Source organism: Cydia amplana, chromosome 1 (assembly GCF_948474715.1).
Source record: "Cydia amplana chromosome 1, ilCydAmpl1.1, whole genome shotgun sequence".
Classification (NCBI taxonomy): Eukaryota; Metazoa; Arthropoda; class Insecta; order Lepidoptera; family Tortricidae; genus Cydia; species Cydia amplana.
In genome coordinates this window covers 24,503,772-24,521,681 of record NC_086069.1, presented here as the reverse complement: position 1 = coordinate 24,521,681, position 17,910 = coordinate 24,503,772, and the positions used below count along the sequence as shown (strand labels likewise).

Sequence of the window (17,910 nt, the reverse complement as noted above, 5' to 3'; positions counted from 1 at the left end):
GACCCACCCAGCCTACGCACTCAGTATTTCATTACCGTATATTACGCGAGTAAACAAACTACCTACCTAACCTACACCATCCTATACTTTTTTTATTTTCTACTTTGTGTATGTTTTTCTGGTTTACCTACTTTATTGTAGGTTCGCAAATTTTTGACACGCTCTGCAGTGCAGCTCAGTTTGTGTTGAGAAGTTTACGGAAAAAATATGGAATTTTTCCCAGGAAATAAAGGAAATTTCCATTACGGAAAGAGGAAATTTCGTTCCACATCTGAACGAAAGTTTCGAGGTTTTTCCATGTGAAAAATTTCTGTCGACAGGAAATTTGAAGTGTGTTTAGAGTTGTTCAGACGTTCGAGACCTTACATTGTCATTGCTGGTTGACAAAAAGACATCTTATTGACAACCGATAAGTTAACCAAAGTATTACCAATACTAACAATTACCGATTGTTTTAAGGCAGGTACATACTAAAGTCCTTGGAAATGACTAAGCCTTATTGGAGAAACGTTTTTTATCCGCATAACACTGCAGAACCAGTCCGGTCGTCCTAAGGCACTGACCTAGCTCAAGAAAACTGGCCTGTTTGTCATCACTTACAGAGGGCGCTGGCGAGAGTTTGCTTTGCTTCACGTGACCAGACTAAATGAGATTTCAGAATACGCAGCTATTACGGACCTCGAAATGTTTTTATACTGGTTGGCTTACGGCGAATTTTGCGTGTGGTATGTAAAAAAATTAATTACGAGTAAGTAACAAAACCTTGTTAGTAGGTACAAAATTATACACGGTACAAGTATATTTTTTACTACACCAAGTCACCAACCCGTAAAGGCTTTCTTTATTTCTCAAAAACTGTCGAGAACTTTGTTTTTAACACGCTTTTATTAGGTCGACCTGTATGTAACTAACATGTAATGGAATCTTGCAAGTTAAATTTGATCCACTTCCCGGTTTCCGATTGAGCTGAAATTTTACATACACATGTAAGTCGGGTGACAATGCAATATTATGGTACCATCGAGCTGATCTGATGATGGAGACAGGAGGTGGCCATAGGAACTCGACCTGTATGTAACTAAATTGTAATGGAATCTTGCAAGTTAAATTTGATCCACTTCCCGGTTTCCGATTGAGCTGAAATTTGGCATGCACATGTAAGTCGGGTGACAATGCAATATTATGGTACTATCGAGCTGATCTGATGATGGAGACAGGAGGTGGCCATAGGAACTCTGTGATGAAACAACGCAACCTAATTGTGTTAGGGGGTTTTTAGAATTGTCTCGATGAGTATAAGTTGTCTGTCGTAAGAAAAGTACAGTCAGCGATAAAAGCGTGTACCAAAAATTAAATTTTTGCCAAAAACTTATTTGTTCACAAGAGTAACAAAGTAATTTCAAGCAAATTTTGAGATTTTTCCTCATGTTGTTTTCCTCTGGTAGAATTGATTTTTAAGAGATGTTTTGTGATAATAAATATTTAATAGCGTTCATTTGGATTTGAATTATAATGTTTAACAGAAAGTATTTTCCGAAAAATTTTCGTGTTTCAACCCTCTTACTGTCTATTAACTTTGCCCCTTTATCAAACAAATGACTTATATTATAACCTACATCAACAATACAGGCTGGTTGGTCACGTTTGCCAGAAAAAGTCTAACATCTTAATTTACGGTGATATATGACAGTGTTATAGTTATAGTGGTACTTTAAGTATTTGAATCAACATCAGAATATATATTAACAAAGCAATTATAGTCAATACATTACGTGTATGTATGTGGATTTCAATCAACTTAACATTGTAACAGCGCTATATGAACACTGTAACTCGTGTAATGGTTAAGTAAACAGCATACTTTCCTTTGTTTTTTGCTATGTCCAGATAATGAAATCGCCTACCGAGCGTACGAGAGCTGAATGAATGCAATCAGAGTTTGCTAGTACAGTCAGCAGCAGAAGTTGCTAAGCGGGCCAGGTGTTAAAAAACCGGCAAAGTGCGAGTCGGAGCTCGCACGGAAGGTTCCGCACCATCAACAAAAAATAGAGCAAAACAAGCAAAAAAGACAAGCAAAAAAACGGTCACCCATCCAAGTACTGACCCCGCCCGACGTTGCTTAACTTCGGTCAAAAATCACGTTTGTTGTATGGGAGCCCCACTTAAATCTTTATTTTATTCTGTTTTTAGTATTTGTTGTTATAGCGGCAACAGAAATACATCATCTGTGAAAAATTCAACTGTCTAGCTATCACGGTTCGTGAGATACAGCCTGGTGACAGACAGACGGACGGACGGACGGACAGACGGACGGACGGAAGGACGGACGGACAGCGCAGTCTTAGTGATAGGGTCCCGTTTTTACCCTTTGGGTACGGAACCCTAAAAATTATCTTGACGCGACTTTATTGTTAAGAGAATAAGAGCGTGTCAAGGTAATTTTGAACACCTGGCCCGCTTAGCAACTTCTGCTGCTGACTGTACAAAAAAGATCTCTGATCATCATAAATTATGTTTCTTTATCCCACATCCTAAATGACAGTTTGGTACGTAAAGGTCAAAAATAATGTTGGTCGTTGCAGCAAAGATTGTACCGATTATCTAAGAAACTATTGATTTTTTCGCACTAGATGTAATGTCCTTTTTGACCTATAAATAACACCTAATTAAAACCCCCTAAAACAGTTATATATCAATAAGGACTACTCCTTATCATCCCTACGTACCTACACAACAAAAGATTCAGGAAAATGCCAAAAACCGACAACAGAAAATGACATTGTAAACTTTGGAATATATGTATTTACATAGACATAGTTGTCACCACTGACAGTGTTTCTACGAGTGTTGAACCCTCCTGCTTCATAATCGGTCTGCGCATGAGTGGAGCTGCGTCCACGCAACTGTTGCGCATAATCAACGTAACGAAAGTGAATCGCAGTTACAATGTAATTGCACAGACGGGAGTTTAGAACTAAACTGTTCCATTGGCTTACAGGGTGAAGCCGTAAGTATAAATAAGGATGATATTCGAACTATTCGAAGTATTCCACGCCTAAGTTTATCCTTGTGTTTTGAATGTCAGAAGCAGTCCCTTTTGGAAAATTTAGTAACAACGCCAATTATCTGATCACGAAATGCCTGAGATAAGGTGTTGTATAAATTCTTAGGGAGCTAAGCTACTAAAGTTGATATGACAGTAAATATAAAAAAAAATATTTTGTAAATGAATTCGGTGGTAAACGTTATTGGGTATCAACTGAATTATTATTAAGTGAGCCCGCCCACTGTAGCTTAATGTATTTCAACAAAAGTGGTCAGTTACTGATAAGTAATGATGTGTTTGAAGTTAATTATTAAATATAACTCGATATTATTATGTCAACAGTTTCAAGTCACAACTGAAGGTAAACTATATAAGAACAGTAGATAAATTAATAACTGCTGTAGAGTTTATTTAACCTTATGCGAAAGTGAAATTTAGAAAATATGCCATCGGATGTTTAATGATTCCAATAATTTTTTGTAAGTAATAAATAGGAAGCCCATGCAGAAAACCTGATCTGTATGTTGGTGATTCTACAGTTGCAATCTAAAACAGAACCCCATAGCCAAACTTGTAGTTCTAACATTTAATATTCGATCCCCATTGTGACGCGGCAGGTGTACTTTGATAGCATCAGTTAGTCGGTCACCAGCCAACAACAGTTTTAAACTAAATTCATTACGAATAGAAATACAATGGCGCCGTCCTTGTCGCTAAATATACTGGCCACTTCCGCGCAATGAGGGACGGAGATTCCTTCAGAAAATATGCGAATTTTCCCACCTATTCATTTTAAATACTCCGAAATTTTACGGTGCACGACATACTAACCTATAAGTCAAACATTACGCGGAGCCCCGATAAACAATTTAGTTATCACATATTCGCGATCATAAAGATAAACAGGCGGTGAAAGATTGCACTGACAATTTTGAGCCGAAACGCTATCGTAATGATAAACATTTTATTTGACTTGAACTAATTACCTTGTAACGAGTCAATAACAGTCAATTAAATTTTAAGTAAAAAACAATAGGTCGAGCCAAGGTCTTTAACAAGGCCCATTACATTAGCAAACAAAAACACGGCCTCAATTTAAATCAACGTCGTAATAATCTGCAATCAGTGGAGCTAAAATTAGAAAATGATAGTGCAGTGAGTGCATGCAGTCACGTCCTTCCACGAAAGTGTCAAATTTAACGTAAACAATGATGAAACCCTGTCTGCATTATAATCAATCAAATACTTTTTACCTGTACCAAGTAACGTACCTACTTCTGAGGATATAATTTCTTTTGAATCATGAATATCATAATGATTACATTGATTACCAAACGAGCATATGTTCACTTCACATTTAAAAAAAGATATTACGCACTTAATCAAGGCGATCACGTCAACCCATTTATCAGACTGTTCAGTTTAGTTAGTCTGAGAGCGCTGATAAATCTTGTTGACGAGGAGGAAAGTAATAACACTAATAACGTATGAATACTGTGAATGTCGATATACTTGTGTGTCGATGTCTTAAAATAGTAAACACAATTACGAGTACTGAAACAACTGCTCGTTTGGTGTTTTTACTGTAAATGTTGTATAATTTTGATAGGAAATTAAGAAAGTTTTGTAAGATTTGTATATAAAGTGTTTGTGTATATTAGTATGTATTGTTCATTATTCGTTGTGTATTCGTAAGTTCTTTGGGTCAAACCATGGATCACGGTCATATCAATATGTGGATATTTTTGAAAAAGGTATTACAAAGATTTTCATTTGACTTTCCATTGATATTAAATTGTACGACGTTATCAAATTCGCGTATATTTTACTAGTAGGAGTAATAGATAGCGAGAAGTAGGCCGTCTACAATTAATTGTCAAATTCTTCTGGTTTTATAATATTCCCTGTTGAATCTTATTGGAGTCCCACAAAGAATTGCCATTACTGAAAACTGAAAGGGGTTGTCAACCTGCCACACGGCGTTGTTTCCGAGTAGATGTATATTTCGACACGAGTAACTAAACTTCACGTGTCGACTATCGGGTCCCACGGGACAGGAATCACGAATATCACGATAAAAACGTTTCGCCACACGTATCAGCAACACGTGTTATCGGCGTGTCCTGGCGGTAGATATAGATAGCTATTGTACCGATAGTCGACGGACGCGGGAAGCGACTCATCTGGCCTCTAGCTACCTAGCTTGATGTTATGTTGAGATCTGGTCTGTCAAACCTTTATTAGTATTTGTAGTAGGTAACTGTAATTTTTTTCCGAATATGAAGATTTTCTTAATAAGTCTTTCTTTATACTCTAAACCTCAATAAACCACAAAACAATATATTACATATGTAGATCTTAAGAGTCTTAAGAGTTAACGCTTCCTTTTACTACGCATAAATCTCGTGTAATAGGTATGTTACTTCAACATCCAATTATACAATTGTGGTGCTTCAGGACGTTACTACATAATAAACTATCAAGCAATATGGCCAATAGGTATATTCAAATACTAAGCTCTGTCTGACTGAATAGTTTTAAAGAAGTTCGAGGGTCACTTTAGTTAAGTAATTTCCACGAAATATTGGCTTTGAGTTGCTGATTACCCAGAGGTGCCTGTGTAAAAGTTCTCAAGGAATGGCCGATATGAACAGATTGTTAACAAGAGATGGGATACGAGCACCGCGGTCTCCGGGCCGGGTCGTGTTTCGTGGTGCAACAGTAGTCATCAGGTACACGCGGAAACAATGAGGGAATAGCATCGCAATCGCAACCCTATACGGACGAGATAGCCTACAGGTTAGTTTGCTCGCCCTCGTCTGGCTTACATGACATCAGAGCACATTCGCTTCTAATTTAATTAGACCCAGCGTATCGTAGACGTAAGTATCGGGTATTAAAGAGAATCGCGTTAGTCAATACAATAGCTTAAACCCGAGCTGTGTTGGCAACTGACTACTGTCTTCACGAGACTTTTAAGGGTCTAAAAGTCATACCACTACCGTGATTATAAGAACAAATTATCATGCAAATCATGCAAACTACACAATACACATTCAACAATCACAGACAGAAGCAAACTCCGTTGTGTGCAAGACCTGATTCTTCCCGAGCCCTCCTGCCCTCACTAATTGCTCGCTTATTCTATAAATGAGCAGTTATTTATCTACAAGCGACGGGTCAATCGCGACAGTTTGTATTGTTTAGGCGTCAATGTCAATTCGAAATTAGTCTAATTTGATCTTGGCAGAGCTGAAGTTCGCGAGATGAGAGCGCGCCTATGAGAGCGCGCGTGCGCGAACTACATTGGGCGATAATTTCGAAACAGAAACTATTGAAGGAGTTTATGAATTGTTCCGAGGATGGGACACGCGGCCAAGCTTGATTCCGCATTGCGGGGACAGTGGCGTCCTTCATATGGCATTAGGACAGATATAAATACCCGGAGGCAACAACCTCAACGAGGAATACCGGATAGTAAAATTTTTGAGCGCCAGTATATTTTGGCAGATAGCAGCCAAAGTTTAATGATCCCCATACTGAACTGGGCTATGGAAACTGACATGTGGTTTTACATCTGTATCGAGTTTACCAATGTAATTTTCGATGTACCCATCACAGTGACAAGCAGAGCGTTGAATGATAATCGCAAGTGTTTGAATGAGGTCGGGCACGTCGGAGTGACACGCGAGGTTATATATCGGTCTGCGACAGCGCGAAACGTGTGTCATGTGTGATGGATGGGACTTCATGAGAGGAACCGGGGGCTTCAGGGGACACTGTGCACTGTCAACACTGGGCTCACAACACCGGCGCCGTCGGTCACTGGGTCACAGTGCAGGGGGCGCGACGAGCGCTCCCGGGCGGCGGCCCACTTGGCGGCGCGCCGACCTAAGCGATCCTCCTATTTCTGCCCTCCGCCCTGGACTCACCTTCGGGATGCAGCCTCTGCGGGTCGAACCAAGCATCTGCAAGAGAAGGCTGCGAGTTAGCGGGTTAGTCGCGACAGAGGCAAGCGAGCGAAGCGGGCCGTCGGGCACTTACGGGGGTTGAGCACAGAGCACAGGGTAGGCCCGGAGTCCGCCATGGCCGCGTTTTACGTAACGCGCGCTTTACAGTACGGCGGGTGCGGGTGACACGCGCGGCGCGCCAGACTCTCGCGTCGATACTGGCACCACTGGCGCGCCGCCGCGCCCCGCCCGCGCATGCGTCCCGCGCACCCTCGCCCTGCCCAGCACCACCACCCGCCGGTGCATGCGGTTGCATTAACAGGTGTTAGTTGCGAAATCAGTTAGTTGGGAAGCGTGCATACAATACATATGTGAAATCCCCCAGCCATAGCATATTTACAGGTACAGGGGCCATCAGATTTATCGGAGCGGCCAAGGTGATCAAAAATATCTGAACATGCAGTTTAACGTCTTGATCACAGAGGCTTTGTTCAGCTATTTGTGAATACCTTGGTAGGTCCGATATATCTGATGGCGACTGTACATCCCTAGCATACATCAGCACCCGAAGCTGTAGATGCAACGCCTAACGAGTCGAGTCGTGGACAAATAGGAAAGACTCGAGCGGCAACTGCTGTCAAGGGTCAGCCGCCCGCAGATAACACAATCATCTCCTGGTCCTGACCGATTAATGCCTAGGGCCGCAATAATGGCTAGTGCTGGCCGCTCTCCCATTCCCTGACGCAGACAGTTTGCGAGACATCATCGCAGCGACCTCGTCCTGTTATATGCCGGTGACTCACCCGCCCTTGATGCTGCGTTATGTCGCTTTACTTAATCACTTAATGCGCGTCGACACATTACTTATCAGAGATAACCGCATAACATCTAACTGAGCTTATTAGCTAGCTTCATAAATAATATATACTACCAGCTAACAGGCAGGTAAAAATACTATCGTATTCATTGTCAGGTTACCTGACTCAGGTATATCTTAATGGATTTTTCGTTTAGCTACTCGGTACTTTAGGAACGTCACAGAAAATTGTTAACCCTAATGTTAAAACGATACAAGGGCTAAACTTTTCTAAACAATCAGTCGCAAATTTGAATTCCTATAACCTTGCATGAACTTGACTGAGGAGCGAAAACGAAGGTCAGAAAGAGTCAAGTGCAGTAGCAATGTTATATGAAGATCGACGACGCAAATTACCATACACACAACACATGTAACCGAGACAATACAATGCAACCTTTGTAGGAAACACGTGCTTCGTCCACTTCATGTTGATATAACTAAGACAATTGGTTGTCTGGTAGCATAGTTTACACTTAGTTTTATCTATTAGTACTTGAAACCGTTATTTATATAAATATCTACGTATTATTAACTATATTTAATTAACAGTATTTTGATGTGGAGGCATTCGCAAGAAACCGAAAGAGACTATCAGAAATTACGACGATAAATGCTGTTTTTAACCGAAGTTTAAAAGGAGAAGAGTTCTCAATCTCATTTCCTTGGGGTTTATGTTGTAGAAATTTCGCAAGTTTGGAAACCAGCGGCCCATCAGTATCAGTACACAGACGTCACAGACACAGGTGCCATCTGTAGAAAGAGAACATTTTCTAGATTTAGAAAAGATTTTTACAAAACACGTAGAAAATACAGTGAACGAAAACCCCGAAGATTTAAGTCCAGGCATGATGCCCGTTTGTTTTTCCTTGTTTGGAATTAAGAATAAACGGTAAACAGGAATGGCCGGAATGGGCGACAAGGACAAGGATGCCTCACGAGACTTGTAAACACATGTCATGTTAAAGTTAAATTAAAGGAAAATAATAAGTATGTTTATCAGGATTTTAAGTATGTTCAGGGTGTTGTATGTGTTCAGGATCTATGCAACATAAAAAGTAACAAGTTAACAACCATAGAAATCAACGTTTATAGAATTTGTGAACAGTACGACCCAGGCGAGCAATACAGAGGACAATTCAGGAAGCTATATACATGTAGTACAGGTTGGTCCATTATTTATACATATATCCGATTTTTGTTAACTGTCATAAAAAATTTTGGTGTCCAATTATTATAAACTAACAAACTCCAATAAGTGAGTTAGGCACTATCACACGAACTCAGGTCGGGCGAGGGTCAGGGGCTGTTGTTGGCTGTTTTACCCTCGCATGATACTCACACCCGCATGATTCATGCTAGTTACGATAATTAGGTGCTTTGATTCGGGGAAGTTATACATTTTGTATAATTAATGTAGACGGGGTAAAGTTTTCGCATTTTACGACCTAACATTTCCATCCGCTTCCTTTAACATTAAACCACGGAGTTTATGTAAAAGTGTTATGCTCCTAAGCATAAAAACGAACGTTTGGGACGGAACGTTGAGGGCGAAAAATACAATTTAGATTAAAGTCCCAAGACGAACTTTGTTGCCTGGTGACAAAGAATGTTGTCAGACCTGGTTGACATCGCACCGCATTTGTCTTAAGTGTGAATCCTCAACTTTAAGAAAGCACATGTCATGTGAAACGTGAAACCTCTCAAACAAATGCAATTCAAGATTGATCTAGTTGGGCTCGCCAGTGACGCCATTGGTCGATAAAAATAATTATGAAGTTTAGTTTAGTCAGATGGGCTTAACATCGCAATGGAGAGTTTTATGCTTCATAATTGTTAAAGTCAGACCAAGCTAACTTGGCAGCGATTTTAAACGTGAAACTTCTAAGAAATTGTGACGTTTAAAATAACACTTGCACAGTCTGTGCTATAAAAATCGGTGCAAGCTTATTAGCTTGGTGTAACTCTAACAGGGCATGAATTTCAGAAGAGGTTTCGGGCATCTAAAAGAACTAAACGATCCTAACTTATCCACAAACTATATTTTGAACATTGGTTTGTAATTCAGTTATGTACAGGAACCAGTCAAATATATTTCCTAGAGTAAGACCAAAGAAAGTCTGCAGCGCTAGATTAAAAGTAGTTTTTAAAAATCAGTATACGACAACACCACAGAAAATGGATTAAATAGTCTTGATACTTGTGAAATTTCTATCATATTTACCGTCTATGAAAAAATTTAGCTGTATGCACAGCTTAATTTTTATGGTAAAATAAATTTCATTCCAACAATAAAGTGTCATTCAATAGAACTTGCTATGCAAACAAAAGTTACTAGTAAATTGACATTCACTGTCAATTTTAGTATGGCGGTTTGTTTACATAGTTAGCAAGTTCTATAGAATGACACTTTAGATGTAACTATTAATATGTAGACATATACTAATATTGATAAATAATATTGGGAGAATGTGACATTTGGCTTCATCAAAATTAATAAGCTTTTGTAATATCCGCGACGGCGGTAAATAGGTACAGAGGGCCTACCGCGAACACCGAAGTTCTCAATATGCGAGCATCTTTCTCTTTTACTCCCATTAAGGCGTAATTAGATTGACAGAGAAATTGCCCGCAATTTGCGAACTAAAGTTTTCGGAAAAACGAAATAAACCATTAAAACAATACCTAAACATATATTAAAAATAAATTTTAGCTTTAACTAGTAGGTACCCATGCCGTGAGCATAAGCATGGAGGTTGTGGGTTCGAGCTCAAAACCCGGCTAGTACCAACGAGTTTCTCGAAATGTTAGAGGAAGTTCATAAGTATGCCTATACCTATTAGGTGTGTTCAATTCAATTTGCTGTGAAACCTTAGTCTAAACCAATATTATATTATCTAAGTAGGTACATATGGTGAAGTATTAAGATGTTTCATTCCACTTACCCGTCATCAACTCCAAATTTTGTAAACATTGTCGTTTTTCAGCTTGAATCGCCTCGTGCTGACTTTTTACAAGTGTAAAATTATTCGTCATGCGGCAAAGTAACTCCCGCACGCCGGTTTTGTAAGGTTTCACCATGTTTATTCCGTTCATCACAAAACACAACGAATATTTAAACGATTTTGACAAACACATACCATAGTGCATGACGTTTACTGACTGCTAAAAAACATTGCCATATGTAGTTTTTTAATTCGATGTCAAATTATTGCGCTGCAGACTTTCTTTGGTTTGACTCTATTTCTTTCACTGTTCTTGATTTGAATTGTCAATGTTCTATGACAAATGGAAAATATCACATTGCGAATGGAACGCCGACCGAGGGGCATTTCTACTTCCGTATACATTGGGGATCAGTATAGTTAACTGTATATCACCGGCTGCCGGCTCCCATAACGGATTAGTTCCATCCCATTCCGTCGCGACAAGGCAGGTACGGCAGACGACATAAATATAGACGTGACGTCACCGCACCTGCAGCACGCGACGAATATCCATCTGTCTGTCAAGATTTCGACCATGTATTCAAAATGCTCAGCGAGCGCAGTCCAGTACTCAGAAGACCTGTAGCTGAGATAACAGCTATGCCTAATCGGAAAGCATAATTATACTGGGACTTGCATGCACTCGGTAAGAAATTGGATTGACATCCCAGGCTCCAACAATAACTGCCGTATGCATTCACAAGCTTGAAGTTTTAGTCATTGACATTGACAAAATGGCATTTGCTCCGTAGCATAGACTTGATAGAATCTAGTACTTATACGTATCAAGTTAAAACTAGCCCTGTAAATGTACTCCGAGTACTTGGAGTTCTAAATGAACGAAGACGCATTTATATGTAGGTACAGCCAATTGGCAACAATGTAAACAATTCAATGCGATAACTTCCGCTACCTACTACACTTCCTTTCAGACAAGAAAACCACAAACTTATAGTTAAATTTGTCCGGAATCCTCGGTGGGCAAGTCCGAATCGCACTTGTCCGGTTTTTTATTTATCAGGCTTAAAATATAGACCAGTAGGGTTACCAATATACAAACTGTTATTGAAGTAGAATATATATATTTAGATCCATAAGTTAACAATACTCGAACCCCGATACGAATAAGTACTTCCATAAATTTACATAGAATAATAGATTGGTGTGAGTCATTCTAAAGGAATAGGTACTTTGTGAACTCATGCGGGAGATGTCATCGCTTAGGTACTTATTCTACTTGTGTCTCACTCAACTCAATCAACAAGTGACGCATTTACATATTTTAACAAATATTCTTTTTAGCGCTTATTTTATTCAGCAAGTCCCCGAGATTATGCTAAGAGAATTTGACTATAGTGAGAGCTGGGAAATCTTTGACAAGTCAAGATCAAGGAGACGATCAGCTCGAACTATATAAGTTCAGAATGACCCTAGTCAGTGCCAGGTAGGTAATTACGATTTTCAGTGATGATGATGACGGAACGACTATAGAAAAACACAGACAAGCATAGATAACACAGGGTTATGAAAATAAATTATTTAAGAGAGGCGAGAACTTCGTGGCTCCTGCTACCTCTGTGGATTACCAGTCATAATAACACCAATGTAAAAATGCTTCATTTTTTAACAGTGGCTAGTAAATACTGGTCGAAGTGACCCGCGCGGTTCATTCGCCTTATCGATTGGTGTCTATTAACTGGGACATGAAACATCCTATACATGTGTATCGTAAACTTAACTCCCCATCCGAGAGCTAACAAAAACAAGATGTCCGATACCGATAACACAACTGCAATAAAATAGACCTAGTAAGTACTTTCCAAACATTTGACCTACTTAATCTTTACAAAAGGACAAAATCTTTCAAATGACACGGTTGCCTAGTCAGTCAGAACGCTGCCGAAATTAACTTTCTCCCCACAATGCACGCGGGCGCGAAGAATGGCAACCATTGTTCGCAAAACTGTACTAAAGGGGTGACAATGTCGTCGACTCGTCGCACGCCGCAGCGGAATGCTTGCATTGTTGACTCACTTTCGAACTTAGATTCATACTTTTTATTCAGTTTCAGTGGTGAATGTATCTAAGTGCTCGTTCGTCAGTAAACCAAGTTCGAGACGGTTAGGTATGCGTCGGCCGCACGGTATCGATCCAGGCTTCACCGCGCGACCCCTCGCCCCGTTACAACCCGTCTAGGCTTTCCGGAAAACCCAACTATGCACTGCAACTTAATAATTTACGTGGTGTCTATCAACTCGAGCTTATTGATCCCGGAGGAACATAACCATCAATATACCTTTGCATAGTAAAAGCAATTTTCAGTTTTGTAATGCGGGTGTTGAAATGTTACAAAAGTCTGAACTAGTTTTGCATAGGTCTAGAATCACTATTCCAAGGCAGTTACCATTTAGCTGTGTGCTAACCAAAATACCACTTAGCGTCTATTGTTTTTTTTTCCGCCGGCTAGCGATGAGTAAGAAACGATTACAGCTCCTGAACTTCTGAAGTGCCGCCCTTTGTTTGTGCCTGCTTAACGCGAGGGGAGGCGAGAGGGCCGCTACTACGTCGCATTTTTGAAGGGCCGGAATTAGGTCAGCAGTGTTTAGAGATCTGGTGACGTTTCATCGTCATATCTATTCACATATCTACAAAACTGTACGACGCGCGGAATTTTTATTCGCGCGATTCGCGAACATTGCATATAATGCGGGACATAAATAGCACGACGACTTTAAACACGCCGGTTGTAGTGGATGCGCCTTTTAGCGACGCCCATGGCACTTGATCAATGACAGATAATTGCAGATAATTGTGCACACGCCTGCCAAAATCAAGTCCTAGACACAGGCGTGGAGATAACGGAAAACAAGGAAAAGGTTATGTATTTACACAATGTCTTTCAGGGACACAGGAAAAGTTTTTAGCAAAGGCTCCGTCAAAACGAGTAAGCAAAACTTTTAAAATTCAAACACCGGACTCGGTTATCCTTCTGCGCTGTCATAAAAACAAAACTAAAACTCCAAAAATCCTAAAAGCGGCCGATCATCTGTAACACTCGTGAACGCCGGAAAAAATAGCAACGCCACCCAAACCTAGATCATTTGGTATTAGGAAGTCAGCCGACTCGATACTCACGAGTGATGTCATCGGATCCCATTTTGATTAGGTCACAACAAACACACAAAAGGTAATGGTCCTTTAATGAGTCACTAGGCACGGTGTTCGCGAGGCTGCATGGGTTGCAGGTGCGGGCGACGTGAGCGCGGCGGCAGGTCGCGCGCTTGTGAGCTGCCCGCGGTTCGCGACTGCTGCTAAAAATAGCGATGGTGGCACCCGCCCATCCCGCACCACCAGACTATACCCTATCTATGGAACGCCAATGACCATGCTGCAATACATCAACGCATCACTGTTATTGCTAGCTCTATAACTGCTGACGTAGATGCGTGTATTATTTAATAGAAGTCTGCTGGTTTTTCTTCTGTAGCAATACTCGTACTATCTAAATTTGTCAGAGGCGTGGTTGTGTAGCATTATAATTATGAGTAGCACGCGACATTATGAATTGGTCCGAATTGCAAACATTTGCGGGACTTTCACATTGTTGGCTCTCTGCCGCTTTCATGAGATAAGATAGTGCTATCGTCCTCTCCCGCTAAATTGCTGATAATATGGGCAAACAGCGAGTGTTTGCGATGCACATTCAAGTTTTAGGATACCTAGCGTCCTGATTACTACTACAAGTCTACGACGTTTGTTACATAAATCATCGTGATTAAAAAAATCCCATCATTCAATTTTTACAAACTTCAAAAATAATAAAAATTATTCAAAATTGTTTTAATAATGAGCCGTATCGACGTTCAGGCATATTCGGATATTTATAATTTTCATTCATTCTTCTTTAGATATCATCGCGTAAACGTAAATAGTTAACACGTTTACTGCCCCAATCTGACGAGGCACGGACAGTGAACGTGTTAAAGCGGACGTAACCACTTTTTAACCCAATTAATTAACATTTACCTACTTGCAGGCGCAATTATCTTCAGTGTCTGCAAACGCTCAACTCAAACTACCCAACTTTTAATAGCTGACAGAAAGATTCAATAAATTTCGGGAGGAAATCGATAAAAAGTGTACATGTGTATATGGTAGCTTCGGTAACCAGCAAATGCGTCCATGAGTCATCACGTCCGCTTTGACCCGTGGATAACATGCATCGATTTTTGCGCCGATGCGACACGTATGCTACGGGCGGGTATGGCACGGCTACGATACGCGAGTATGGATACAGGGATTCGAGGGACCTTAATGCAGTTCGAATATACCATTAAAGATGCAACTATACACAACCTTATTACAATGACATAAGACCCACTTAGGTATTAAGTTTGTACAGCTTCCGGGGTGCTCTCATTGTTGGCGGACGTCCTTTCTTTCCGCCTGCAACGTGGGACGTTGCGCCGTTAGTGCAGCGGTCAACGCTCTTGCCGCTCCGCCACCTCTCAGCCCCCGCGACCCCGCACCCCGCGCGCATCCCAATCTTAATACCTACGTACTGAAGTCTTCGCCGTGAAAAAACCTAATGACCCATGATTCATCGCCGTCACGCGTCTACCAGTTTTTGCTCGGGCTTTTCGAGACCTTGAACGGCCATTGTTGCTTAAACCCCAGCGCGTGCAGCGCCAGTTCGGGCCGAAACTGGACAATGAAATCATGAGATGCAAATAGCATTCGCTTCAAAATATTAAACATGCTACTGTAATTTTGCAATCACAAAACATTTCCCAGACTTGTGACTAATCTTGGGAACAAAAGTCGTTTAAAGGCAGGGTTCTGGAAATAGAAGTTCCGATGAATCTGGCATAAAGACAATGAATGGTTAGTAACTTTATACAAGAATAGGTCTCACCAAGTCCCATCTGGCAGAAGATGACTTCAGCTTCGATGACGTGAGCGACCGGCGTGCGGCTGGGCTCGGGCGCGGGTTTGGGCGGTTCCGGGGCCGGTTTGGGCGGTTCCGGGGCCGGTTTGGGCGCCGCCACTGGCGCGGGCGCTGGGGCGGGGGCGGGCTTAGGCTGGGGCGCGGGCTCGACCGGCTTCGGCGGCTCGGGCCGCGGCATCTCCACCGGCGGGGCGGCTGCCGGAGCCGGAGCCGGTGCGGGCGCGAGCACGGGCGCGGGGCTGGGAGCCGGAGCCAGCACGGGCGTGGGGTCGGATACGGGCGCCGACACCGGAGCGACCGGCGCGGGCCGGTGCAGGGGGGACTCGCCGGCCGTGTCCGCGTCCGACTCGCTGTCGGTGAACTTGTCGGCTAGCTGGTCGGCCAGCTTGTCCGCCGCGGAGGGCGTGCGCGGCGAGTCCGCGAACACGTCCCGTTCCATGTCCAGGAAGTTCTGGGTGGCGAGGCGCGCGGGCCCGTGCCGCGGCGATTCGCTGTCGTCGCGACCCTCGCGGCCCAGGTGCTCGAAGTCATCCGTCGAGTCCTGCTCGCGCTTCATCGGAGGCAGGGGTGCCGCCGCCGGCGTCTGGTCGCCGAACCCTCCCAGAAGATCATCCGTGCCGTCCATTCTAGTGTAGTGGTGGAAGTGTGATCGGAAGATGGGCGCGTCCCTAGGGCGCGGTGGAAAATCGTTAGTGCGCAGTTGAGGTGGTTGCCGTGTCGTGGGGGCGCCGGGCGCCGGAGGACTGAGGCTCGCGAGCGAGCGGCCGTGTGGGGTGCTGTGCGACGTCACTCTGCACGACGAGCGGTATTAGTCATCGCCGGCCCGCCAGTGCGAGGAGCCCGCCCTTGCCTTGACTATGTGAGCGCGCTTACAAAGAAATATATTGCTAATGTAATACAAAGTATAGTACTAAAATATATATATAATAAAGTTCCACAGATTTTTTTACTCAAGTTTTACACGGACTATGCGAATCTTTCAGCGTTAGCGAACTCAATGCAGGAAAATGCAAAATTATCGACTTCCAGTTCCAGAGTTTCTGCTTTACCGACGGAGCTTTTTTTGACAATTCGAAAATTGATTAGAGTGCGGTCAGAATGCAACATTTGTTTTAAATTTTTAAATTTGTGTTGCACTGAGATAGACATCAAAATGTCAGGTTTTAATAACAAAGTATTTTTTATTATGCCAGCAAATTATTTTAATAAATATTTTCTAATATGATATGGTCAAAAGTTAGTTGCCCAACTAGGTATTTGAACGCCGCTCCTAAGACGTTTTTCAAATTTGATTAACTTTAAATATTCCTTGTAAAATTATTAAATCAAATTTACTCCTTTTGCGAGTTTCACATCGCATTTGCATTTGATTTTATATGAATTGTAATAGAAATAATACCTTTTTACAGGTATCCATTTCGTCATATTCATAACTCGTAATTTTGGCCTCTTCAAACGACACCTTAACGACACTGATAATCGCATGCGATTTACAACATTCCGGCTATTGATCTTGGAGGATATAATCAAACGGAGACGCCATGTCTGTAATTTTCTGTACAAAACAGTCTGCCGATTTTTGCGGGGGAGGGGAACGTCAAATGTATGCGTAACGTAAAAATAGCCATGTCAGATAAACGTCAGTTCATACATTGTGTATGACCGTTGGCCGCCTATTTTCGACAGAGGGGAAAGCCTGTTAATGGCTACTCCGTTTAGTTGTATCCTCCAAGCTATTGATTGATAGATGAATTCGTTACTCCTAATTAGCCAGCAACAAACTAAAGAATATAATACTTACTCACCTCAATCGATCATTCCCCGTTGATTACCCCATTTGGTGCAAGATACGTAGAAGTCTTTTATATACTTGATCAAGCAGATCTTGTCAGTAGAAAAAGGCGCGAAATTTATATTTTCTATGGGACGATATCCCTTCGCGCCTCCATTTTTCAAATTTGCCGCCTTATTCTACTGACAAGTTCTGCTTGACCAAGTATAAAAACCACTCTGTTAAAAAAAAGGCGTATGGTAACTGTCACTGTCAACGTCAGTTGTAGAGAATCAAGCCATCATATCCCACCTACTCGAGGTATCCCTACGTCAGTTGTCATGTGTCTTTT

The 17,910-nt window shown here is 41.8% G+C and overlaps 1 protein-coding gene across 4 annotated transcripts in view; it reads right to left on the bottom strand.

Moving 5' to 3' along the window:
* LOC134651540 (reticulon-1-A) overlaps positions 1-16,756 on the bottom strand; it is a 29,626-nt gene extending 12,870 nt beyond the window's left edge. Inside the window, exons 1-2 of one of the 4 annotated variants that reach the window (XR_010097120.1) lie at positions 15,755-16,756; positions 6,979-7,014 (exon numbers count right to left, since the gene is read on the bottom strand). Coding sequence is in view for 2 of the 4 variants with exons in the window: in XM_063506654.1 (XP_063362724.1) it covers positions 6,979-7,014; positions 15,755-16,412 (694 nt within the window). In the remaining 2 variants the exon portion in view is untranslated. Of the gene's footprint in view, positions 1-6,978; positions 7,015-7,090; positions 7,249-15,754 lie in introns of those variants that run through there. The other 3 variants (XM_063506654.1, XM_063506668.1, XR_010097123.1) reach the window with 3 other exon arrangements.
* Positions 16,757-17,910: the final 1,154 nt, after the last annotated feature.